This window comes from Crotalus tigris, unplaced genomic scaffold, assembly GCF_016545835.1.
Source record: "Crotalus tigris isolate CLP2741 ecotype Arizona unplaced genomic scaffold, ASM1654583v1 scf7180000019599.1365583, whole genome shotgun sequence".
Taxonomy (NCBI): domain Eukaryota; kingdom Metazoa; phylum Chordata; class Lepidosauria; order Squamata; family Viperidae; genus Crotalus; species Crotalus tigris.
Genome location: NW_024097615.1, coordinates 1,268,778 through 1,293,430, shown reverse-complemented (window position 1 = coordinate 1,293,430; position 24,653 = coordinate 1,268,778). Strand labels below are relative to the sequence as shown.

At 46.9% G+C, this 24,653-nt stretch overlaps 1 protein-coding gene across 3 annotated transcripts in view; it reads left to right on the top strand.

The window, feature by feature from the left end:
- Nucleotides 1–2,802: 2,802 nt before the first annotated feature.
- The window catches only part of TFRC (transferrin receptor), a 44,662-nt gene continuing 22,811 nt past the window's right edge, over nucleotides 2,803–24,653 (top strand). Inside the window, exons 1-8 of one of the 3 annotated variants that reach the window (XM_039363801.1) lie at nucleotides 2,803–2,889; nucleotides 9,902–9,967; nucleotides 15,409–15,619; nucleotides 17,695–17,908; nucleotides 18,923–19,057; nucleotides 20,640–20,733; nucleotides 20,961–21,083; nucleotides 22,653–22,751. In XM_039363801.1, coding sequence (XP_039219735.1) covers nucleotides 2,818–2,889; nucleotides 9,902–9,967; nucleotides 15,409–15,619; nucleotides 17,695–17,908; nucleotides 18,923–19,057; nucleotides 20,640–20,733; nucleotides 20,961–21,083; nucleotides 22,653–22,751 — 1,014 coding nt within the window. In that variant the 5' untranslated portion in view covers nucleotides 2,803–2,817. Of the gene's footprint in view, nucleotides 2,890–2,933; nucleotides 2,999–6,241; nucleotides 6,279–9,901; nucleotides 9,968–15,408; nucleotides 15,620–17,694; nucleotides 17,909–18,922; nucleotides 19,058–20,639; nucleotides 20,734–20,960; nucleotides 21,084–22,652; nucleotides 22,752–24,653 lie in introns of those variants that run through there. The other 2 variants (XM_039363802.1, XM_039363803.1) reach the window with 2 other exon arrangements.

Here is a 24,653-nt window from a genome sequence, read left to right as displayed (position 1 = left end):
ACCATTCAAAGGTATAAAGGCGTTTAAAAAAGATGACTTACGACCATTTTTCATACTTATGACCGTTGCAGCATCCCCATGGTCACGTAATCAAAATCCGGACACTTGGTAACTGACACGTATTTATGACGGTTGCAGCGTCTCCCGGGGTCATGTGACCCCCTTTTGCAACTTTCTGACAAGTAGTAAGCTTAGTAATGGAAATGTTGGTCTGAATTGTGTTATTAAGTCACGGACCACCTATATCCCGATGGCTGTTATACTGAAAAGTTTTTTAAAAAATTAAGGTGTGGGGAAGAGGGAGAAAAGAGAGAAAAAAAATAACAAAGCTACAGCTTAATCAGTGGAGCAATTAAGCAGGGATTTTCCTGGGCTTCCGATTAAGACTTTAACTGCTATTTACAGTTTCTTTGCAGTTAGCAGAAAAGCACCTAGTTTTTTATTATTATTATTGTGCAGGAAATTGGGTGGTCTCAGATGATCAGACTCACCTTTGTATAATCAGGAAAAGCCCCGGCAATTTTCTTAGCAATAAAAAAGGGGAAATTTTTCCCAATTTTTTTTTTCTTTTTTCTTTTAGTCTTAAGGGTTCTCTTTTTCACCTGCGCATGGCTAATTGCACGTGCTAGATGAGGCCTTTTTCCCATACTATTATTGTGGTTGTGATGGTCCTTCCTCTTTCACTTCTCTTAAACTGGGTTTCAATTAATAGCAACTTTCAGTTGCTCAGTTCCTGCTTGCTGAATAAATGTGCCTGAAAGAGTTTTAAAGGCCTGAGCCTGCTTAAGGAAGCCTAGGCCCGTGTTTCTCCACCTTGCCCACTGTAAGATGGACTTCAACTCCCAGAATTCCCCAGCCAACTGTGCTGTAATTACATGAACGCTGACAAAAGCCAAGATTGTTTCACCCTGCATTCACACCACCCTGATGAAGACTTTTCCTTCAACAATTTTTCATCATGGTTCAGTCCAAGCCGGGAATAAACAACATGGCGACTGCTTTAGAAAGAAGGTTGCAGTTTATTGAAGAAGAGAAGCAGACAGAAAGATGGCTCTCCTCTTCAATAAACTTTCTAAAGCAGTCGCCATCTTGTTTATTCCCAGCTTGGACTGAACCATGTTGAAGACTTTTCCTTCAACAACCTGTCCCGTTTATCCTAAGGAATTAATTTCTGGGGTTCCCCCAAGACGTCCTCAGTCAGAAACATCTAGGCTGAGTTTGTTTTTGCACCACATGCTGAACGAGGAAAAAATAATAATAATAATACTCGCCAAAAGCCCACTGAGCATGTGATACGAATGCAGGGACTGAGTTTATGATTGACCTGGTTATACGTGCTGCCTGAAGCCAAACAGAGATATGCAATATTTGGATCCAAGGCACCCTTGTCCATTTTTTTAATCCTAATATTGCACACCTCTCTGGCCGGCACGTATACGTCCATTTTCTCGTAAACAGCAGGCGCCAGAGCTGTTTGTGACCCACAGGGTTTCTGAGTAAATTTTCAATGGAAGGGCTGGGTCCAAATATTTGGTTGCTTAGTGCAAACAAAGATTGGAAAAGCAAGCCCTGATGTGTAACCTTGTGGCGCCTTAATTGCGAGACCTTCGCGAGTCACCTTGCCAAGAGTTTGTTTGAAAGTGTGTTTGTGTGTGTTTTCCTCCCCCCAAAGTTGTTTCTCCTTGATCCTGTAAAGAGGGGGGGGATGATGTTCTGTTTCTCTGCTAATTGGGCCTCCAGGTTTTTGTGTTTAGAATAGGGGTATCCGCCTTTGGCAATTTTAAGTTGTGGACTTCAACTCCCAGAATTCCCCAGCCAGCATGGCTGGCTGGGGAATTCTGGGAGTTGGAGTCCACACATCTTATAATTGACAGAAACTTTGTTGCACTTCCCATGGGGCTCCAGCTGGCTGGGAATTTTCCAACTTTTAATTTAATTGAGATTAAAAAGAAGGCAGCCATTAGAGACATCATGGGTCTTTTGCAATCGGGAATGTTTAATCACTGGCTCTTTAATGAACGGCAGCTCATTCCTCTGTTTGTGTGTCCCTCCCAGCTTTTAATTAGTTACTTTGTGCAGCTGCACGTTTGGTTTTTGCAGCTGGTGAGGCATTTCATGTCTGCTTCTATAAAAACCCTTTTTTTTTCAGACTAAAAAAAATGGTGTATCGACATATTGAATGATCTCCCTCCCGCCTGGGAGTATTTCCCGCCTTTTTGCTTTGCTCCGCCCACTTCCCCAACCGTCAAAGGCCTCCTCCCGCCTCCTGATTGGCCGACTGGAATGCCAAACGAGACGAAGCCGTCCTTTTTCGTGAAGGAAGCCTTCTTGGGCCTGAGGTGATTTCTATCCCGCGTTTCTCGCCTCATCTGGTTCCCTCCCATCTCAGACACGCTGGAGCCGTGACCCACGTGTGCCCATGTGTCATTCTGACGTTATATTTCTGAACGTGAGGTTTAGATCTAATCTTCCCTCGTAGTACCCGCTCCCAGCGCCCACTCGTCAGCGAGACCGATAGGCCGGCAGGCTGCCAATCCTAATAGTCCCGCCCCCTCCATGGAACCCCCCCCCACACCCCGGGGGTTTGGAGAAGAGGGCGCGGAGGCGCGAGCGGCGAAATGAGACGCCCTAATTACCCCCTCAAGGTGACCGATTGGCCGGCTGGATGCCAATCCTAGCAGTCCCGCCCTCCGCGTGGAAGCTGCCGGCGGGTGAGGGGGGTTGGAGAAGGGGGCGCGGAGGCTGCCGCCAACCAGCGACAGGCGTTTGGCGCGAGCGGCAAAGGCGGCGCTCTGATTGGCTGACGCTATCGCTTATATGTGCGCGCCGCACCGAGGTTCGCGTGCAGTGGAGGGAGCACAGTGGAGGGTGTTCGTCTCGCTGCTACGGGTGAGGTTACGCAAGGGCGGGGCCTGCGGGTTAGGGCGGGGCCTGCTGGTGTCACGTAGGCCGCCGAGGGAGCGCGTTGTCCTTCGCGGGGAAGAACCGGCCGGGGAAGGTGAAACACCGCGCGCTGAGGAGGAGGAGGAGGGGGGGGGAAGGCTTTTTGGCATGCGTGCACGTCCGAATGCAAGCATGCCTGCATTGCATGTCTCCTTTTTTGCTGCAAGGCGTGTAAAGGACCAGCCTGGATAGGGGGAGCGAAGGAAGCGAAGCAGCTGCAAAGCCCTGGAGCGGCCTTGCCCCATGTGCTCCTGGAGAGGCCATTTTGGACGCCGGGAGGGGGGGGGTCGTCTCTTCAAGAAGAGCTCCTACCCCAAGACTGACCAGAAAGAAGACAGGCCTCTCGTGGAGCGCTTGGCTGACCGCCACGTGCTTTGGAGAGCACGTGGCTCAGCTGCGTCCTCACCTTGGAGGAGGGTGAGCCCGGGGACACCCAGTTGCCGCTCCTCTCCCTTCCACGAGCGAGACCTTCCCCCACCCCAGGAAGCACCTAAATATATATGACAAGCGCCTAATTTATATTATAGGCTCAATTTATATGCTGTGCAACGTGTCTCTGGGCGGCTTGCAGTGGCATAAAGCAACCTTGGCAATCTTTGAAGCCCTGGGGACTCCAACTCCCAGAATCCCCCAGGCTGGGGGGATTCTAGGAGTTGGAGTCCCCCAGGTTTTGAAAGTTGCCAAAATTGGACGCCCTTGGCATAAAGCATTAATATAACGGTGTAGAAGTGCCCAGAATGCTGCTTTGTGCCACCTAACCCTAGGGAAAAAACACTTTTTGGAGCTATATCCTGGGTTGATTAAAACTTGGGTTGGATTCAGGCGTGTTGTGGGAACCTGCCTTTGCTTTCCTTGCTGTGACATTGAGGCTCAAGCTCCTTCCTGAGCCACATGGTTGCTCCAGTGGCTTGTGGTGCTTTTAAAAGTTAAATTTCCTCTCCTGCCATAATGGCTCATAGCTTGCGGTGACCTCTTAGTCCTCTGATGGATGATGCAGAAATTAGACTCCCAATTTCTTGACAGCCCATCTCTGGAGACCCGAGTGAATGGCTCGCTTTTAAACTTAGCGGGGGGGGGGGGGGTTTGGGATGCTTGCTGGTGCTGGCTAGGTGGAGTTAAAATCCTGGAATTGCTTTTAATGGCTTAGAGGAGAGAAAGAAGCCTTTAGCTGTTAATTAGCACTAGGCTTTGGCGTTTGCTGCAACTTAATTGCAGTCATAGCTTATGGTTTTGCTGAATAGATTAACATTGTTGGGTTTTCCAGCCATGGTTTATATACTTGAAAAGAGTTTGAGAGCCACTTTCATTGTTCCCTCAGGCCAGGAACCAGGAAACTCTGAGTTCTAATCCTGCCTTAGGCATGAAAGCTGGTTAAGTGACTTTGGGGCCAGTCCCTTGGTCTCAACCTCTAACCTACCTTGCTGGCTTGTTGTGGGAAAAATGGGAGGGAGGCGCATTAGATACGTTTTCAACCTTGAGTTATTTATATAAATAATGAAGGGGATGAAAAACTAAACCCCATCAAGTTAATTATAAAATGAACTAATTTATGTCAAGTTTACATTACATTATAAAAAAACTAATTTCAAAAAATGACAAAAGTCCAGTTGCCTCTTGAAAAAGCATCTTTGGGATAATTTTAAAAATCTAACTACATCTTTGGTATTCTGTGCCCCCCCCCTCCTTTTTAATGTTAGAATGTTTTTAAAGATCAGTTTGTTTCTAATCAGAATGAAGGACTTTTGTCTTGGTTTATAATATTTTAGGAACTGTTTCTTGCTATGTGCCTATGTATATTTCCTTGTAAAAGAAAACAATTTAAGATTTTTTTTAAAGCTATGAATGACTCCCCCTGCGGTGTTCTTCCTAAGGGATTTGCTTGAGGGGGTTTGCCCAAACTCTTAATAATTATGGCTAAAAATATAGCAAACTGTAAATAGCAATTTTAGTTTTATTCCTTTCCTTATTCTTTCCATCATGTTGCTTGCCTTTTCCAGTGACTGCTTCCTGAGTCAGCACTTGAGTTGTCCACTATAACCTTAATTTTCCTTTTTAATCATTGCTAAGACTAGTTCCACACATGGGAGAAGCTGGTTTTCCTTATATGCACTTGATAACACTTGAATGGAAAATAGAATTCAGTGTCAATTCTGGAGTTGAAGACGGCGTTGTAGGGCGGACTCTAATTTAACAAACATAACAAATAGATCTGCACATGAGACTTGTTAGTTTATGTCTCCCCTTTAGGAAATTTATCTTTACCTGTAAAGATATCTTTACCTGTTACCAACTGGTAACATTACTTTAAAACATGGAGGAAGTAAATTGCTTTAGAACCTATGGAGGAAGTAGCATAAATGCTACATATGTGGTGTATACACACACACACACATACCCCAGATATGTTTAAAAATGCTATTGAGTATGCTTTCTTGGGTCCTAACACAATAGTAAAGTTTTATCGACAGAATTTTGTGCTTTTTATTTTAACAGTTTTATAAGTATGCCACAAATGCAATCAGATAGACTTTTTTGTATTTTGTTAAACTTGTATTAAAACAAAGGACAATTTGGGCAGGTTAGTACAGTATTAGAAAGCCCTGCATGGGTAAAACGCATTTGCTTTTAAAGATTTGTAAACGATTTTGTTAGACGATATCGTGTTTGAATTTAGAAAATTTGAATAGAAGCTCAGCTGAACCTGTTCATCTGCCCTTTCTGTCAGGTTTTTAGACAGCTGCTCTCAAATGTCAGATCATAATTTGGGTGCTTGTATAGAGCAGATAAAGGCATCAATGTGTGTGGGAAAGACCTTTGGTTGGGCTTAAAAGATATTGAAAACTTTTTTAATATTTTGAGGTGCGTAGGATTCTCTCTTTCTCCTGTGTTCTTTTTCCTTTCCTGAAATGACTTTATCTACATGCTTACCCAACTGAAGATTAACTTCTAATTGTTGCAACAGTCCTTTAAACTGGATAGATTAAGCCAGCTTCAGTAATTCTTTTACAAATGTGAAGTATTTGAATAAGTGTAGCTGCACATCTTACGATGTTCAAGCGGTAACCATTTCCTTTCTGCATAGGTGACTTGTATAAAAAAAAAAAACCACAGCCATTATCAAAGATAATTTTTCACAGACTGGTCAGTGATCCACGAACACTTTTTTTTCCTTATTTGTTTAAATGCAAATATAGTTCCTTATTTTCGCTAATAATCGAGGGGAAATAGAAAGAGCCACTTTGCCGCTTCCTCAGAAAGCAGTAATTTTACGTTTCTTTCTTGTTCAGATAATTAAGGAAGACCCCCACAAGCGTGAAGCTTTTTGATGCGTTCCAGTAAGTAAAGATAAATCGGAAGAGCTTATTACAACAAAAGAGTCTCTTCCATTTTTATTTATTCAGCTTTTATGCTGTGAAGTACTAGGCGGCCTCTCTGTTAACATTTGCTTCCTATCTTCTCCCGAAAGGCGGGGTCTGATTTGCCGCTTATCTCCTGCAGAGCAGCCCAAGTTATCCACAAAACATCCAGTTTTCCTTGAAGCGGTTAATCTGTTCTAGCCAGAACATGTGCAGGCACCCAAGAGCATGCCAAGGATTAAGATTTCTATCGTAGCCATGCAACTTCTTGTTCAACTGCAAAATACTCTTCATTACATCGACTCTAAATACGCAACTGCAGTGTTTTCACTTAACTGTGGCCAAAGGAAAAGTTACAGAACGGGGCAGAACTCGCTTAAAAATTAGCTTAGCAATAGAAAGGTTGGGCTGGACTGTGGTTATAAAGATTACCTGTATATTGCTGTCTAATGAGCGTTAAGGAAAGGGAAGCAAAGAGACATAAATTGTCGCTGTTTGCCTAAGGCACACTGTGAGATGATATAATTGCAATTTAATAATATAATAAAGTTGGAAGGGACTTTGGTGGTCAGCTAGTCCAACCCCCTGCTCAGGCAGGAAACCCTACACCATTTCGGACAAATGGCTGTCCAGTCTCTTCTTAAAAACGTCCAGTGTTGGAATATTCACCATTTCTGGCAGCAGGTTGTTCCACTGGTTAATTGTTCTAACTGTCAGGAAGGTTCTCCTTAGTTCCAGGTTGCTTCTCTCCTTGATGAGTTTCCATCCTTTGCTTCTTGTCCTGCCTTCAGGCGCTTTGGAGAATAGCTTGACTTCCTCTTCTTTGGGGCAGCCCCTGAGATACTGGAAGGCTGCTATCATGTCCCCCCTCGTCCTTCTCTTCATTAAAGTAGACATATCCAATTCCAGCAACCGTTCCTTATATGTTTTAGCCTCCAGTCCCCGATCTTCTTCGTTGCTCTTCTCTGCACTCTTTCCAGAGTGTCAACATCTGTTTTACATCGTGGTGACCAAAACTGGATGCCAGGTGTGGTCTTACCAAGGCCTTGTAAATTGGTATTAACATTTCAGAGTGATCCTGATTCTATGGTTTAAATTTAAAAGCAATTTGTGTTCTGAGCCATCTTGATAGTTCTCAGCTGGCTGGATGCCTTGAAATGCTGCGTCTGAGATGGGAAATGGGCGTGCATGCGTGTTTGTTCTCAACTGCTCTGTTTCTAGTGCTAATCCTGCTTTTGTCTAGATCTTTTAATCCCAAGCCTACATTTCTGTTGATTTTTTGATATATTTCCTGTTTAGGACAGTTTGTGGGAAATACGTCTCTGTACGTTTGGACTCACAGCTGCTCGGCTTTCTAAGTTTCTGTACAAATTACAATGGAAAATGCAATTTAGAGCTATTTAATAAATGTAGATTTTTGCTGACGGCCACCTCCACTATAAGGTGGTCCTCAACTTACGACCATAATTGAGCCCAAAGTGCCTGTTAACTGACATGTTTGCTAAGTGAGTTTTTTTCCCCGTTTTACAGCCTTTTTTTTTGCCACAGTTGTTAACTGAATCACTGCAGTCATTAAGCTAGTACAGGGGTCTTCAAACCTGGCCCTTTTCTGACTTCCGGACTTCAACTCCCAGAATTCCTCAGCCAGCATGGGGGAACTATGGCCCCCTTAATGACTCATGGACTTCAACTCCCAGAATTCCTCAGCCAGCATGGGGGAACTGTGGCCCTTCATGACTTGCGGACTTCAACTCCCAGAATTCCTCAACCAGCATGCCTGATTGTGGAATTCTGGGAGTTGAAGTCCATTAGTCATAAAAGGGCCAAGTTTGAAGACCCCTGAGCTAGTAGAATGGCTGTAAAGTGAATCCAGCTTTCCCCATTGACTTTACTGGTCAGAAGATCACAAAAGGAATCACGTGACCCCGGGATACTGCGACCGTCATAAATACGAGTCCGTTGCCAACCGGCTGAACTTTGATCACGTGACCATGGGGATGTCGCAACGGTCGTTAAGTATGAAAAACGGTTGTAAGGCACTTTGCACAAGCTTGAAGGGTCACCAAACGTACATTGTAAATTGAGGACTACGTGTGCCTAAGGCAGTGTTTCTCAACCTTGACAATTTTAAGGCATGTGGACTTCAACTTCCAGAATTCCACAGCCAGCATTGCTGGCTGTGGAATTCTGGGAGTTGAAGTCCACATGCCTTAAAATTGTCAAGGTTGAGAAACACTGGCCTAAGGCACTCGAAGCCTCATGCTTAGACTTCTCAGTCCTTCCAAAAAAAGCCCCTTTGTTGGCATTCCTGTCCTGGAGTACAAGAACATGTCTGCCCCCTTAAAAGTTTTGATTAATTTCTCTGGGTCGGGTCTTGTGTTCTGCCTCTCACCTCGAGAAGGGTGGTGCTGGCTGCAGGAGCGTTCTGCTTTCTGGCAATTATTGTTAGCAGAATGTCAGTAAGCCTAGCTACGACACTGAACACGATAATTCCAGCTAAGTCCTGGAAACCGCATTATTCATCGATAATGCAGTAACTGCAAAGAGCAGCTGGGTGTGGTTGCCGCATCTCTGTGGAGAATAGATGCCGTGTTCTAATACCATTAAACAAAATAACAGCGTTGGAAGGGACCTTGGAGGTCTTCTAGTTCAGAGGTTCCCAATCCCCGGTCTGTGGACCGGTACCGGCCTGTGGCCTGCCAGTAACCGGTCCGCACAAACAAGCAAAGCCCCATCCACGAGACGCAGGCAGCACACAAAACCACGCACCCTCCGGGCCATGGAAAAAGCTCTTTCTACGGAACCGGTCCCTGGTGCCCAAAAGGTTGGGGACCTAGTCCAACTCCCCTGCTCAGGCAGGAGACCCTATACCAGGGGTCCCCAACCTTTTGGACACCAGGGACCGGTTCCGTGGAGAAATGTTTTTTTCCACGGACCGGACAGTGCGTGGGTTTATGTGCTGTCTGCATCCCGTGGATAGGGCTTAGCTTGTTTGTGTGGACCGGTTGCTGGCATGCCACGGCCCAGTACCGGTCCATGGACCGGGCATTGGGGACCCCTACTCTATACCATTCCAGACAAATAGTTGTCCAATCTCTTCTTAAAAACCTCCAGTGATGGAGCACCCACAACTTCTAGAGGCAGGTTGTTCCACTGGTGAATTGTTCTCACTGTCAGGAAATTCCTCCTTAATTCTAGGTTGCTTCTTTCTTTGATCAGTTTCCATCCGTTGCTTCTTGTCCTGTCTTCTTCAGGTGCTTTGGAGAATAGGTGGACCCCCTCTTTTTTTGTGGCAGCCCCTCAAATATTGTCCTGTCAACTTTAGTCCTTTTCATTAGACACACCCAAATTCCTGCAAACTTGCTTTATATGCCTTCGCCTTCATGTAATCTAGTGTACAAGTTGTGCATCAAACTTTCATTCATTGTAATCTAATGTACAGGTATGCAGTACAGCTTGTACCCTGTTCGCAACCATCACATAAACACGCATTGTTACACAAATTGTAATAATTTCTAGAAGGCCTGGCAGCTGTACCCATTGTAAATTTGTTTTCATGCCAATGAAACGTTGCTAAGTTAACTGTGTTTTCTGACTTCTAGGTTCCGGTTAAGCAGCTGGAGGAATCTGGAATTATGAATCACGCCAGGAAAACAATATTTAACGTGGTAAGGACGTTGTATTTATTAGAATGAATATGCCTGAGTAAGATTAGAATGAAACTGTCTGTTGTTAACGTGGTTTAGCCCCATCTGTCCTTTGTTTTCAACCCATTGCTGTAGAGCAGGGGTCTTCAAACTTGGCCCTTTTATGACTTGTGGGCTTCAATTCCCAGAATTCCTCAGCCAGCATGGGGGAACTATGGCCCCTTCATGACTTGTGGACTTCAACTCCCAGAATTCCTCAGCCAGCATGGGGGAACTATGGCCCCTTCATGACTTGTGGACTTCAATTCCCAGAATTCCTCAGCCAGCATGGGGGAACTATGGCCCCTTCATGACTTGTGGACTCCAACTCCCAGAATTCCTCAGCCAGCATGGGGGGAACTATGGCCCCTTCATGACTCGTGGACTTGAACTCCCAGAATTCCTGAGCCAGCATGGGGGAACTATGGCCCCTTCATGACTTGTGGACTTCAATTCCCAGAATTCCTCAGCCAGCATGGGGGAACTATGGCCCCTTCATGACTTGTGGACTCCAACTCCCAGAATTCCTCAGCCAGCATGGGGGGAACTATGGCCCCTTCATGACTCGTGGACTTGAACTCCCAGAATTCCTCAGCCAGCATGGGGGAACTATGGCCCCTTCATGACTTGTGGACTTCAACTCCCAGAATTCCTCAGCCAGCATGGGGGAACTATGGCCCCTTCATGACTAGTGGACTTCAACTCCCAGAATTCCTGAGCCAGCGTAGGGGAACTATGGCCCCTTTATGACTTCTGGATTTCAACTCCCAGAATTCCTCAGCCAGCATGGGGGAACTATGGCCCCTTCATGACTTGTGGACTCCAACTCCCAGAATTCCTCAGCCAGCATGGGGGGAACTATGGCCCCTTCATGACTCGTGGACTTGAACTCCCAGAATTCCTCAGCCAGCATGGGGGAACTATGGCCCCTTCATGACTTGTGGACTTCAACTCCCAGAATTCCTCAGCCAGCATGGGGGAACTATGGCCCCTTCATGACTAGTGGACTTCAACTCCCAGAATTCCTGAGCCAGCGTAGGGGAACTATGGCCCCTTTATGACTTCTGGATTTCAACTCCCAGAATTCCTGAGCCAGCATGGGGGAAACTATGGCTGAGGAATTCTGGGAGTTGAAGTCCACAAGTCATAAAAGGGCCAAGTTTGAAGACTCCTGCTGTAGACAGTCCTTGGTTAGCCACCACTTGTTCAGTGACTGTTTAAAGCAGGGGTCCCCAATCCCCAGTCTGTGGACCAGTATCGGGCCGCACAAACAAGCAAAGCCCCATCAGCGGGATGCAGGCAGCATACAAAACCACGCCCCCTCCGGTCCATGGAAAAACCTCTTTTCATGTAACTGGTCCCTGGTGCCCGAAAGGTTGGGGGCACCTCTGGTTTAAAGTACAATAGTGGTTATAATTGGTCCTCCAAGTTCTGACCGTCTCAACGTTTCCACAGTCACATGATCGCAATCTGGGCACTTGGCAACTGGCTGGCACTTACGACAGTGGTAACGTACATGATCGTGTGTTTTTAATTGGAAGCCTTCCCTGCTGACCCGCAAGCAAAGTCAGTGGGGAGGCAGTAGGTTGTTGGAGAAGCCCACCCCATGCACTTTTCTCCAACCCCCCTGCGCCCAAGGAGCTGCCTGCATACCCTCCCCAAACCTCGCTGTGCTCATATAATAATAATATAATTATAATAATAATAACAGTAAAGTTGGAAGGGACCTTGGAGGTCATCTAGTCCAACCCCCTGCTCAGGCAGGAAACCTTATACCATTTCAGACAAAGGGCTGTCCAGTCTCTTCTTAAAAACATCCAGTGTTGGAGCATTCACCGCTTCTGGAGGCAGGTGGTTCCACTGGTTAATTGTTCTGACTGTCAGGAAGTTTCTCCTTAGTTCCAGGTTGCTTCTCTCCTTGATGAGTTTCCATCCTTTGCTTCTTGTCCTGCCTTCAGGCGCTTTGGAGAATAGCTTGGCTCCCTCTTCTTTGGGGCAGCCCCTGAGATACTGGAAGGCTGCTATCATGTCCCCCCTCCTCCTTCTCTTCATTAAATCAGACATACCCAATTCCAGCAGCCGTTCCTTATATGTTTTAGCCTCCAGTCCCCTGATCCTCTTTGTTGCTCTTCTCTGCACAGTTTCTAGAGTCTCAACATCTTTTTTACATCGTGGTGACCAAAACTGGATGCCGTATTCCAAGTGTGGCCTTACCAAGGCCTTGTAAAGTGGTATTAACTCTTCACGTGCTCTTGATTCTATCCCTCTGTTAATGCAGCCTAGCACTGTGTTGGCCTTTTTGGCAGCTGCAGCACATGGCTGGCTCCTATTTAAGGGATTGTCCACTAGGTCCCTCTCACAGTTGTTACTATTGAGCAAGGTACCCCCTATACTGTACCTGTGCATTTGGTTTTTCTTTCCTAAATGTAGAACCTTGCTTTTTTCACCCTTGAATTTCATTTGGTTAGATACTGTTATTTAACAAACTGAGTTGGAAGGGACCTCGGAGGTCTTCTAGTCCAGCTCCCTGCTCGCGCAAGAGACCCTACACCATTTCAGACAGATGGTGGACCAGTCCCTTCTTAAAAGCCTCCAGTGTTTAGAAGCAGAGGTCCCCAAGTGCCGATTTATGGACCGGGGGTTGGGGACCCCCTGGTTTAGAGCAGCCACAACGTCTGGAGGCAAGTCGTTCCATTGGTTGATTGATTTCACTGTCAGAACACCCATGCACCCTCTCTCATCTGGCATTAGCGCTCCAAACCTGACTGTACTCGGGGTGCCCCTTCTCCGCCCCCTGTACACCCCCCTGAGCCCTCTCCCACCCAGCAGTAGCCTCTTACCCGCCTACCCACCCAGTTAACCAGTGGAACAACCTGCCTCCAGAAGTTGTGAATGCTCCAACCCTAGAAGTTTTTAAGAAGAGACTGGACAGCCATTTATCTCGAATGCTACAGGGTTTCCTGCCTGAGCAGGGGGTTGGACTAAATGACCTCCAAGGTCCCTTCCGACTCTATTATTCTCCCTCCCTCCCTCCAATACTGGAAGTTTTTAAGAAGAGACTGGACAGCCCTTTGTCTGAAATGGTATAGGGTTTCCTGCCTGAGCAGAGGGTTGGACTAGATGACCTCCAAGATCCCTTCCGACTCTATTATTCTTCCTTCCCTCTCTTCCTTCCTTGTCCAATACTGGAAGTTTTTAAGAAGAGACTGGACAGCCCTTTGTCTGAAATGGTATAGGATTTCCTCCCTGAGCAGGGGGTTGGACTAGATGACCTCCAAGATCCCTTCCGACTCTGTTATTCTTCCTTCCTTCCCTCCCCCCCCCTCTTCCTTCCTTCTCCAATACTGGAAGTTTTTAAGAAGAGACTGGACAGCCCTTTGTCTGAAATGGTATAGGGTTTCCTGCCTGAGCCGAGGGTTAGACTAGATGACCTACAAGGTCCCTTCCAACTTTATTATTATGATTATTACTATTACCTGCAAGGCCTTTTCACTGGCTTCCCCACTGACTTTGGTTGTTGGAAGCCGGCTGGAAGTTTCAAGGAGGTGCCTGCTGAATGATCCACGATGCCCGCTTAACAACAGCAACGACATGGTATTTCACATTTTTGCCTACGGAGGAAATCCCACGCCCACTTGGCTGTTGTAACTCCAGGACCATGTGCAAATCAAGAGGTTCCTTCATTTGCAGGTGGCCCCACTTTGTTTTACCGTTTGCTTCCAATTACTGGATCTGTATTGGCTAACCTGCAAACTCGGTCTGCCGGTTTTTTAAACTCCCACAGGAAGCTAGCTGAGAGCATGTCAGCCCACAGTGTAGTTAGCGATCCCTTGACAAGCCCTCCAGGCAGCCAACGGAAGAATGAGGCAATCTCTGACTTTAACGCCAGCTTGATTCCAGGGCTGTTGAAATGTGTGAAGAAAGAATTTCCGCCCCTCTGCCTCCACCAGCACGACAGAAAGATAAAATAAGGAGAGACTGTGGTTTGTTCTAGTGGTGAAAGTACCAGGCTAAAAACTAGGAAACACTTGAGTTCTGGTCCTCTCTTAGCTATGAAAGCCGGCTAGGTGACTTTGGGCCAATCACCAGGAGACAGTGAGTTCTAGTCCCACCTTAGCCATGAAAGCTGGCTAAGTGACTGTGGGCCAATCCCCAGGAGACGGGGAATTCTAGTCCCACCTTAGCCATGAAAGCTGGCTGGGTGACTATGGGCAAATCACCAGGAGACAGTGAGTTCTAGTTCCACCTTAGCCATGAAAGCTGGCTGGGTGACTGTGGGCCAATCACCAGAAATGGGCAGTTCTAGTCCCACTTTAGCCATGAAAGCTGGTTGGTTGACTTTGGGCCACTCACCAGGAGGTGGGGAGTTCTAGTTCCACCTTAGCCATGAAAGCTGGCTGGGTGACTGTGGGCCAATCCCCAGGAGACGGGGAATTCTAGTCCCACCTTAGCCATGAAAGCTGGCTGGGTGACTATGGGCAAATCACCAGGAGACAGTGAGTTCTAGTCCCACCTTAGCCATGAAAGCCGGCTGGGTGACTGTGGGCCAATCCCCAGGAGACGGGGAATTCTAGTCCCACCTTAGCCATGAAAGCTGGCTGGGTGACTATGGGCAAATCGCCAGGAGACAGTGAGTTCTAGTCCCACCTTAGCCATGAAAGCTGGCTGGGTGACTGTGGGCCAATCCCCAGGAGACGGGGAATTCTAGTCCCACCTTAGCCATGAAAGCTGGCTGGGTGACTATGGGCAAATCACCAGGAGACGGGGAATTCTAGTCCCACCTTAGCCATGAAAGCCGGCTGGGTGACTGTGGGCCAATCACCAGAAATGGGCAGTTCTAGTCCCACTTTAGCCATGAAAGCTGGTTGGTTGACTTTGGGCCACTCACCAGGAGGTGGGGAGTTCTAGTCCCACCTTAGCCATGAAAGCTGGCTAAGTGACTGCGGGCCAATCACCAGGAGACAGTGAGTTCTATTCCCACGAAAGCCAGCTGGATGACTTTGGGCTAATCAAGAAACTGAACAAGACCAGAACATCTGGCTTTAAAAAAAACAACAACATACAAATTACACAATTTATGTATACAATTTTAAGATTTAAATCTTGAGGGAAGAGATGATTATTCACCAGCATCCTAAATGCTGAAAGAGGGAGCCAGGTGCACCTCTCTGCCTAGGGAGTGTACGCCCCAAGTGTGTCAAACCTCTGACAACGGGGCGCATCTTCAGAAGGGTCTCTCTCGATCTGAACAACGGGGTGGGGGGGAGGGAATTTGAGCGACCGTCTTGCTTAGCAGTGCAAATTCTGGATCCCGTTGTTGGCCGTAAGTCAAGGCCTTCCTGCTTAGCTAGGCTGGTGCCCTTTTGTGCAAGGAAGGGCGACCTTTTTCTCATTCTCCTGCCATGGCATCTCCTGTTGTCTAGTTCGGGGCAGAGCCCCTCTCGTACACCCGCTTCAGCCTGGCCCGGCAGCCGGACGGGGACAGCAGCCACGTGGAGATGAAGCTCTCCGCCGAGGAAGAGGAAGGCGGAGAAAACGGCGTGATCGACCACCTCCCCCCCAGGATCGGCAAAGCCCGAAGCCACCGGCACCTGTGCTGCGCCTGCGGAGGGGCGGCCCTGCTCTTCCTGATAGGTGAGGGGGAACAGGGGCAGGGCTGGGGGCTGAGGAACTGTAATGGAGACCACCAAGCTCAGAAAGCACCAAGGAGCCCATAGTCTTCCTTCCCTTCCTCCTCCTCCTAGCACTGATGATGCTATCTAGTTGGGCTATGAAAGGTCTGCAAGAAAGCCACGCTCAGAGAAAGCGCCAAGGGCCCCACAGCTACCAATGCACCCCCCCCCAAGAACAAATGAACCTTTGTCCATAAAACGCCTTCCTTTTTCATATACAGGTAGTCCTCACTTAACAACCACTTGCTCGGGGACCGTTCCAACTTACAATATTCGTCTGAATACTCTGATAACCCCCCCCCCAAGTCCTCCTACTTATAAGGGTGGTAGTTGTGGGATCAGCAACTGGATTGCCCTTACCAGGGTTATAAAGTTTTGCCAGCAGATGATCGTAATTTATGACCTTATTTGTTGTGTCCTGGAGGCTGCAAATGGCAATCCATCGATGTCACACTTAACGATGTTGCGGGGGGGTGGTGGTGGTGTCAGTTGGGGGTTTTTTCACGATTCACAGTAATGAGGGCTTTTGGAAGCGCCCCAATTTCCGTGGCTAAATGGCACAGTCATGTGACATTGCACTTAGGGGTGGAAATTCTGGTCCCAGTGAGCTGTCAACTCTGCTTAACACTGGATGTTCTTGCTTTGACAACCTATGGAGATGCAGCCTTTTTCTCTCTTATGCTTTACTCTTAGAGTTAGATGATACTGGGGAGGGGAGGGGAGAGGAGGAATGGGATGGGAGTTAGTTAGACATAACAATATTGTAATAGGGTGTGAATTCAGGGCTTTTGAAATAAAGGGATGGTAAGAAATGGCGGGGTTGGAGTAAAGGAGGGAAAGCCTGCATTTCAAGCTAATTGGGGAATGTGATTTATGACTGTTAATTGGAGGAGGGAATTGTGCGTTGATACTATGTGCTCAGGGGAGGGGAATCCAGTTTTTGGCTTTGACTATGTAGGTGCTATGCCACTCGAAGAAAGATTCTTTAAGGTAAACAATGCCTCGAAGTTCTTTGAAGAGTTTCATCAGTCGGAACCATGACATGAGCCTTGCTAAATGAGCGCTATCTAGTAAACGTTTTAAAATAATAATCGTGGAGTCCTCAATAGAATCGTGCTGTTATTAGGTGGGTTGTTGTTACAGAAATGGCTCGTATTTACCATTTTCATACTAAGGAAAAAAGGTGAGAGTACAATTCTATTAAGTAACTGAACCGCATTGAAAGAAGTTGGAAGTCGCTGCTTTTTATTTCTTTTTTTTCCCTTACATTATCCCTTTTCCCCTATTGGCCATTGTCTTTATTTTCATTTGTATTTTGGATTTTTAAAAAAACCTTTCAACAATGTCTACAGCAGTGGTTCTCAACCTGTGGGTCGGGACCCCATTTGGGGTCGAACGACCATTTCACGGGGGTCGCCAAACAACGCAGTCCGCCATTTCCCCCCCCCCCCCTTTTCCTTAGCTGGGCTACTCCCTTTTATTCTGTTGGCTTTTGAAAGCCAATCGAAGAGACTCTCTTGAATAGACTCTAATTCTATTGGCTTTCAAAAGCCAATAGGAATTGTCCAGGCTATCTCTGCCCTGTTGAGCCCGCCAAAAGTCCCATTCTGCAAACGGTGCTGCACCAGTTGAGTAGTCCTCGACTTAGGACCGGTTGAGTAGTCCTCGACTTACGACCGGTTGGGGGGGGTCACGGCATTAAAAAGGTTGAGAACCACGGGTCTACAGAGTTTCTCAATCGTCGCAAAGGTGCTTTTTTTTCCCAAAAGGCAATTGGACTTCCTTGGAGTTTTTTTTAATTATTATTATTATTTTCTCTCCTTAAAAATCGTCGGCTTCTTGTCCAAAAAGCTTCTTCGCTTCTAACTTCGGAGGAAGTTTCTTGGATAAGAAGCAAAACGGTTTCTAAGACCAAAGCCAAAGAAATCCAGCTGCCTTTTAGGAAAGGCACCTTTGTGTGGGAATGGCGCTGTTCTTGTCAGCGCTGCGTCTTCCGGCAGGAAATCCTGACGTCTTCCAACTGCTCTCCTTCGGCAGGGTTTTTGTTTGGCTACATAAGTTTCCGTGCCCGGATGCCACAAGTGGCGACGTGTAGCAACGGGGCCGGGTCCTCGAGCGACGGAATCTTCCATTCGTCTGAATACTCTGAAACCAGCAACAACGCCCCATCCGATCCAGTGCTGTACTGGGGTGACTTGAAGAAGTTATTGGCCGGTCGGCTCGCCAAGGCAAAATTCCAAGACAAGATCCGGTAAGGATTTCCACAAAGCCCCTCGAAAAGTTTTTCTGATGAAGAAGAAGGTTTCAGCGTGTGGACAGCTGTGGGTCTGGCTACGTGGGAGGGAGGAAGGGATCTTGAAGGTCTTCTAGTCCAACCCCCTTGCTCAAGCAGGAAACCCTATAGCATTTCAGACAAATGGCTGTCTCGTCTCTTCTTAAAAGCCTCCGGTGATGGAGCACCCACAAGTTCTGAAGTTCAGTGATTCATTGTCCTCCCTGTCAGGAAGTTTCTCCTTAGTTCCAGGTTGCTTCTCTCCTTGATTAGTTTCCATCCGTTGCTTCTTGTCCTGCCTTCAGGGGCTTTGGAGAACAGCTTGACTCCCTCTTCTTTGGGGCATCCCCTGAGATACTGGAAGGCTGCTGTCATGTCCCCCCTCGTCCTTCTCTTCCTTGAATTAGACATCCCCAATTCCAGAACAAGACGGGGAAAGATGGCTGCAGCTAAGCCAGGGGTAGGCAACCTTGGCTCTTTTATGACTCATGGACTTCCAACTCCCAGAATTCCTGAGCCCGCCATGCTGAGGGGAAAGGGAGAGGTTTCCAAACTGAGCCATGCTGGCTGAGGAATTCTGGGAGTTGAAGTCCACCAGTCATGAAGGGGCCATAGCTCCCCCATGCTGGCTCAGGAATTCTGGGGGTTGAAGTCCATGAGTCATAAAAGAGCCAAGGTTGCCTACCCATGAGCTAGGCCAGTGTTTCCCAAACTTGACAATTTTAAGGCATGCGGACTTCAACTCCCAGAATTCCACAGCCAGCAATGCTGGCTGTGGAATTCTGGGAGTTGAAGTCCGCATGCCTTAAAATTGTCAAGTTTGGGAAACACTGAGCTAGGCTCATTGTAGAGATGATAGCGGTGACCAAAAACGGATGCAATAGTCCAAGCGTGGCATGTTACCAAGGCGATCTAAAGGGGGTATTAACAGTTTGTGAGAAGTTGTGGGTCTGACAGAACTCCTGACTTCCGGTTGATTTGCGTATCTTTCAGGTCGATGTCCTCCGGCAGTCACGAAGCTGGCAGTATACGGGATGAGGTTCTGGCCAATGACATCCACGAACAGTTTGAGTCATACAAGTTGGACAAAGTCTGGGATGATGAGCATTATGTCCGTCTCCAAGCCAGGTAGGGAGGGTTTGATTCAAGATTTCCCAGGGTGGGGGGGGGGAGTCTTCCTTTCCTTGCCATTTGGATTCCCGATCTAATGAGCAAGTCTCCTGAAAAATAAATCACCTTAGGAAAGAGAGCAGACATGTCAAACTCGCGACGTCGTGTGATGGTTTGATTGTTGCCGGCAATGGGGTGGGCGCGGCTTCCGGATGACATGTCCGGCCCGTGGGCCAGCAGTTTGACACCCCTGGTCTAGAGGTTAAGAGACCAGGCTAGAAAGCAAGAAATTGTGAGTTCAACTACCAATTTAGGCATGAAAGCCGGCTGGGTGACTTTGGGCCAATCACCAGGAGACGGGGAGTTCTAGTCCCGCCTTAGGCATGAAAGCCAGCTGGGAGACTTTGGGCCAATCAGCAGGAGATGAGGAATTCTAGTCCCGCCTTAAGCATGAAAGCCAGCTGGGAGACTTTGGGCCAATCACCAGGAGACGGGGAATTCTAGTCCCGCCTTAGGCATGAAAGCCGGTTGGGTAACTTTGGGCCAATCACCAGGAGACGGGGAGTTCTAGTCCTGCCTTAGGCATGAAAGCCGGTTGGGTGACTTTGGGCCAATCACTAGGAGATGGGGAATTCTAGTCCCGCCTTAGGCATGACAGCTGGCTGGGTGACTTTAGACCAATCACCAGGAGATGGTGAGTTCTAGTCCCGCCTTAGGCATGAAAGCTGGTTGGGTGACTTTGGGCCAATCACCAGGAGACAGGGAGTTCCAATCCCGCCTTAGGCGTGAAAGCCAGCCAAATGATTTTGGGCCAGTTTGTGTCTCAGCCCAACCCACCTCACAGGATGGTGGTCATGGAGGAAATAGGAGGAGGAAGTTAAGTTGGATATGTTTGCTTCCTTGAGTGATTTGTAAAAAGTACTAAAGGCAGAAGAATAAATAAAGGGGCACGTGCTTCCTCTGTGTTCCTGTTTAGGGGTGCACCAGCCTTCGGCGGCGTAGGAAATTGCATGGTGTCTGGAGAATTACTGGGAGCTGGTCCAGGTGTCACAATTACATGATCACAATTACTGACATCCTTGCCAGCTTCCCATAGTCAAAGTCATTGCGGAAGTTGGCACGGGTGGTCTTCACTTAGTGACCCACATGGTCCTTGCTTAATGACGGCAGTTGGGATTGGTGTCGGCAAGCAATCCGGTCATCCGGCATTGCTCTTTACGACCAGGTTTGCTACAGTGAGGGTATTTCTAATTTCTAATATTTTTTTCTGTTTGCATAGCTTTTTAATCGGTGGAAGCCATCCAGAGTTAATGTACCGTACTTTCCGGTGTATGACGACTTTCGCAAGCGTTAAAATCGGCGCCGAAGTCGGGGGTCGTCTTATACGCCGGAAATAATGGTAGTTTCTGGCATATAAGACGACTTTCTAGGCATGCGACTCGGCGCTGAAGACGGGGGTCGTCTTGTACGCCGGGTCGCCTTATATGGTGGAATATACAGTATTTTACATAGACAGCCTCGTCGATTGAAATAAATATTTTAAAATGCAATATTTTGAAGCCACGTTACTGTTTTTTGTTGTTGTTGTTTGTTTGTTTAGTTCTTCAAACGTCGTTTCTTTGGACGATGCTAGAAACACAATCCTGGACGCCTCCAGTGCTTTTGTAGCCTACAGTAAAAACGGGGAGATTTCGGTAAGTCTCTCCTACGAGGCTCGGCATTTTTCCCAGCTTGGTACCGTCAAAGAAGATGAGAAAAAGTTTCACACGTGTGCACACCGGCCAGCCATTTGCTGCAGCCCGCTGGCCAAGAGCCCACGGCCCGATCCCGGACTGCGGACCATAGTTTGGGGAGGGGGGACCCCTGTCTTAGAATGCTTGACGGTGCTCTGTTGGCTAACCAAGCTTCTTCTCCGTTCTAGGGCAAGCCGGTTTTTGCCAATTATGGCCTTAAGGAAGATTTCAAAGCCCTCCTAGACAAAGGTATCGTCGTGAATGGCATGGTGGTCGTTGTGAGAGCCGGCCGCATCACTTTTGCCGAGAAGGTAAAAATGGTTTACCAAGTTTAGAAACAATCGACCTCCTTCACAGAGTGATTCTGGGCGGTGTACAGATAAGACCTAAAAACCGTGTACTTAAAACACAAAGTGGATTAAAGCATGGATGAAATGTTTTAAATGTCCTGGTTCCGACAGATGAAACTCTTCGAAAGAACTTTGAGGCATTGTTTACCTTAAAGAATCTTTTATTTGGGTAGCATAATATCGGCACTTACATAATGGAAGCCAAAAACTGAATTCCCCTCCCCTGGGCACATAGTATCCAAAGCATAATTCCCTCCTCCAATTAACCGTCATAAATCACATTCCCCAATTAGCTTGAAGTGCAGCTTGGCCAATTCCTTATCAGCTCTGGTTACAATAACCTTGATTCTCACACTAGGTTTAGTGTTGTTATGTCTTCTGGTTCCGATAACCTTGATTCTCACGCTAGGTTTAGTGTTGTTATGTCTAGCTGGACTCTCTCATTCACACACACCCCTTTCCCAGCATCATCTAACTCTAAAAGCGAAAGATAAAAAGATGGCTCCATTTCCATCTGTCGTCAATGCAAGAACATCCAATGTTAGCAGCGTTGACGTTAAAATTCAGAATTAAAAGGCGGGGGAGTCTTCTTCAAGGCTGCCTGCACCTAGGAGGGCCCCAAGCGAGTCGCCAGAGTTGGTATGCTATGAACAGCGGAAAACGTGACACTCTTTCTCCAAAACATGAACAGAGTGTAAAAGTTAAGAAAAAACCAGCTGAATAGCAAATTGGATGACGTTTCCAATAGTTGGTATTCTCCGTTGCCCAATCAGGTTACCTAAAAAAACGATGTGAAGGAGAAAAATTCTAGAAGACACATTTTGTGAGGCTCACTATGCCTTTCTCTTGGTTAACAATACGTCCTATTGTCAACGAAATTTAAAAAAAAAAACGGGGGGAGGAAAAACCCCTGAATTAAATAAACGCCATAAAATAAGAGCTAGCAAAATAAATGGCAGAATATAATATTCGCTTCTGTTGTCCTTCATTAATACAGTACTCAGGGGTCCCGTGCTTGATTGTTTCCTTGTCTGTGTTTCATTACTGTGTGCCACCACTTGGCTGCTTTTCCACCTCCTAGTAAAAACACCTCCTATCTCTTCTGCTTATTTGAAGGATTATTCACAAGAAAGATACATTTTGGTTTGGAGAAAATGGATAGATTATATTCAGAATAAATATGGGACTAAAAAGTTCCATTTATTTTATGAATAAATTTTAGAATATTGTTATTATTATTAATAGTTTAGTATAGTGGAAATTTTATGATATTGTATTGTTTATAAATTGGGATTTTAATTTGTTTATATGATTAAGCTTATTCTCAAATTGTTTACTTTGTGGTAAAAGAGAGTTAAAGCACATTGTATTTGTTTATCCATATAGTTGGTTAATGTTAGTTAAATTATGATTATTATATTTACTACCTTGTATTCAGCTGGGGGAAGGGGGGTGGGTGGGTTTGGGGTATATTTTGTAATTTTTTGTAAAACTTTTCAATAAAAAAAACAAACACCTATCTCCTTTTAGGTTGCCAATGCCGAGGCACGGGGCGCTCTAGGCGTGTTAATCTACCCGGATCCTTTGGACTACAAGAACCTTGGAGAAACGGTGGCCCTGTTTGGACATGTGAGTTTTGAACCCTTCTTGTGTCAGTCAACTTTTCTAAAGCATCTTTTGAAGCAGGGGTCTCCAAACCTTGGCCACGTTTTAGAGCTGTGGACTTCAACTCCCAGAATTCCCTAGCCAGCCACGCTGGCTGGGGAATTCTGGGAGTTCAAAATCCACAGCTTTTAAAAGTGGCCAAGGTTGGACACCCCTGCTTTTAAGGATGTTTGGGAGGGGTGGGTCTGTTGAGTAAAGCAGGGGGGGAAGGGGGAAAGGGGGATTTGCACTTTCTGCTTGAGGCCTCAGTTTCTTGGTGGCTCCCCTGTTATCTGGCCAGCAGCTGCCTATCTATTGGGCTGTTCCAGCTGCTTCTTGTCCCTGCTGGTTTGTTTGTTTGTTTGTTTGTTTGTTTAGAGCAGTGTTTCTCAATCTTGGCAACTTGAAGAGGGGGGGGGACTTCATCTCCCAGAATTCCCCAGCCAGCATGGCCGCCCACTCCCTTTCAATGAATGATTCTAGGTGGCTTACACAAACTGATGATGTTATGCGTTCAGCCTTCCTTCCTTCCTTCCTTCCTTCCTTCCTTCCTTCCTTCCTTCCTTCCTTCCTTCCTTCCTTCCCCCTCCCTCCCTCCCTCCCTCCCTCCCTCCCTCCCTTCCTTCCTTCCTTCCTTCTTTCCTTCCTTCTCCCTCCCTCCCTTCCTTCCTTCCTTCCTTCCTTCCTTCCTTCCTTCCTTCCTTCCTTCTCTTTACCTTCCTTCCTTTGTTCTTTTCTTCCTTCCTTCCCTTTACCTTCCTTCCTTGCCCCCCCTCCCTTTCTTCCTTCATTCATTCCTTCCTTCCTTCTCTTTACCTTCCTTCCTTTCTTGCTCTTTCCTTCCTTCCTTGCCCCTCCCTCTCTTTTTTCCTTCTGTTTACCTACCTACCTTCCTTCCTTCCCTTTACCTTCCTTCCCCCTCCCTCCCTTCCTTCTTTCCTTCCTTCCTTCTCTTTACCTTCCTTTCTTGCTCTTTTCTTCCTTCCTTCCCTTTACCTTCCTTCCTTGCCCCTCCCTCCCTTCCTTCCTTCTTTCTCTTTACCTTCCTTCCTTTCTTGCTCTTTCCTTCCTTCCTTCTCTTTACCTTCCTTCCTTGCCCCTCCCTCCCTTTTTTCCTTCTCTTTACCTTCCTTCCTTCCCATTACCTTCCTTCCTTGCCCCTCCCTCCCTCCCTTCCTTTCTTCTTTCCTTCTCTTTACCTTTCTTCTCTTTTCCTTCCTTCCTTTCTTCCTTCCTCCCTCCCTCCCTCCCTCCCTCCCTCCCTCCCCTGGAGCACACCCACACTGTCAAATGTTGATGATGGTGATGTTATCTCTTCAGTCATATCAAGCTCTTGGTGATTCTCTGGCCCAGCTGCTCTCTCCACCTCTTTCAATCTTGCACTCCTTCTTTGAGTTGTTCGATGCTCCGGTGGGTGTCAGCTTGGATAGTATCCAGCCCCTGTTGTTCTTTGGTGGCCTGGATTCCTTTTACTGCTCACTCTTCCAAACATAATTGCTTTCTCCAGCGAAAGCAATTATCTCCCCCCCCCCCCATGACACAGCCAAAATAAGGGAGTTTTGCCTCCCAGCGACACATCTAGTGTAATGCACTCCAGAGACTTGCTTGTTGGTCACTTTCAGTGTCCAAGCACCACAAAATTTTTTAAAAAAACCCCAATATACAAAGTCAAAACAATAACTCCACCCCACGCCAAGGTTGTCTTAGAATTAGCATTTCTGCCTGCTTTTCCCCCCCTTTTTTCCGCTCTCCTGTTTGGGAATCACATCCTTCAGAGTGGAAGTCTCAGGGCTGTGATGGTCTTAATATAACAAAAGTCTTTTTTGGGCTCAAAGAGGGAAATAAAGTAGTTGTGCAGACAGTCCTTGACTTAGGACCACGACTGAC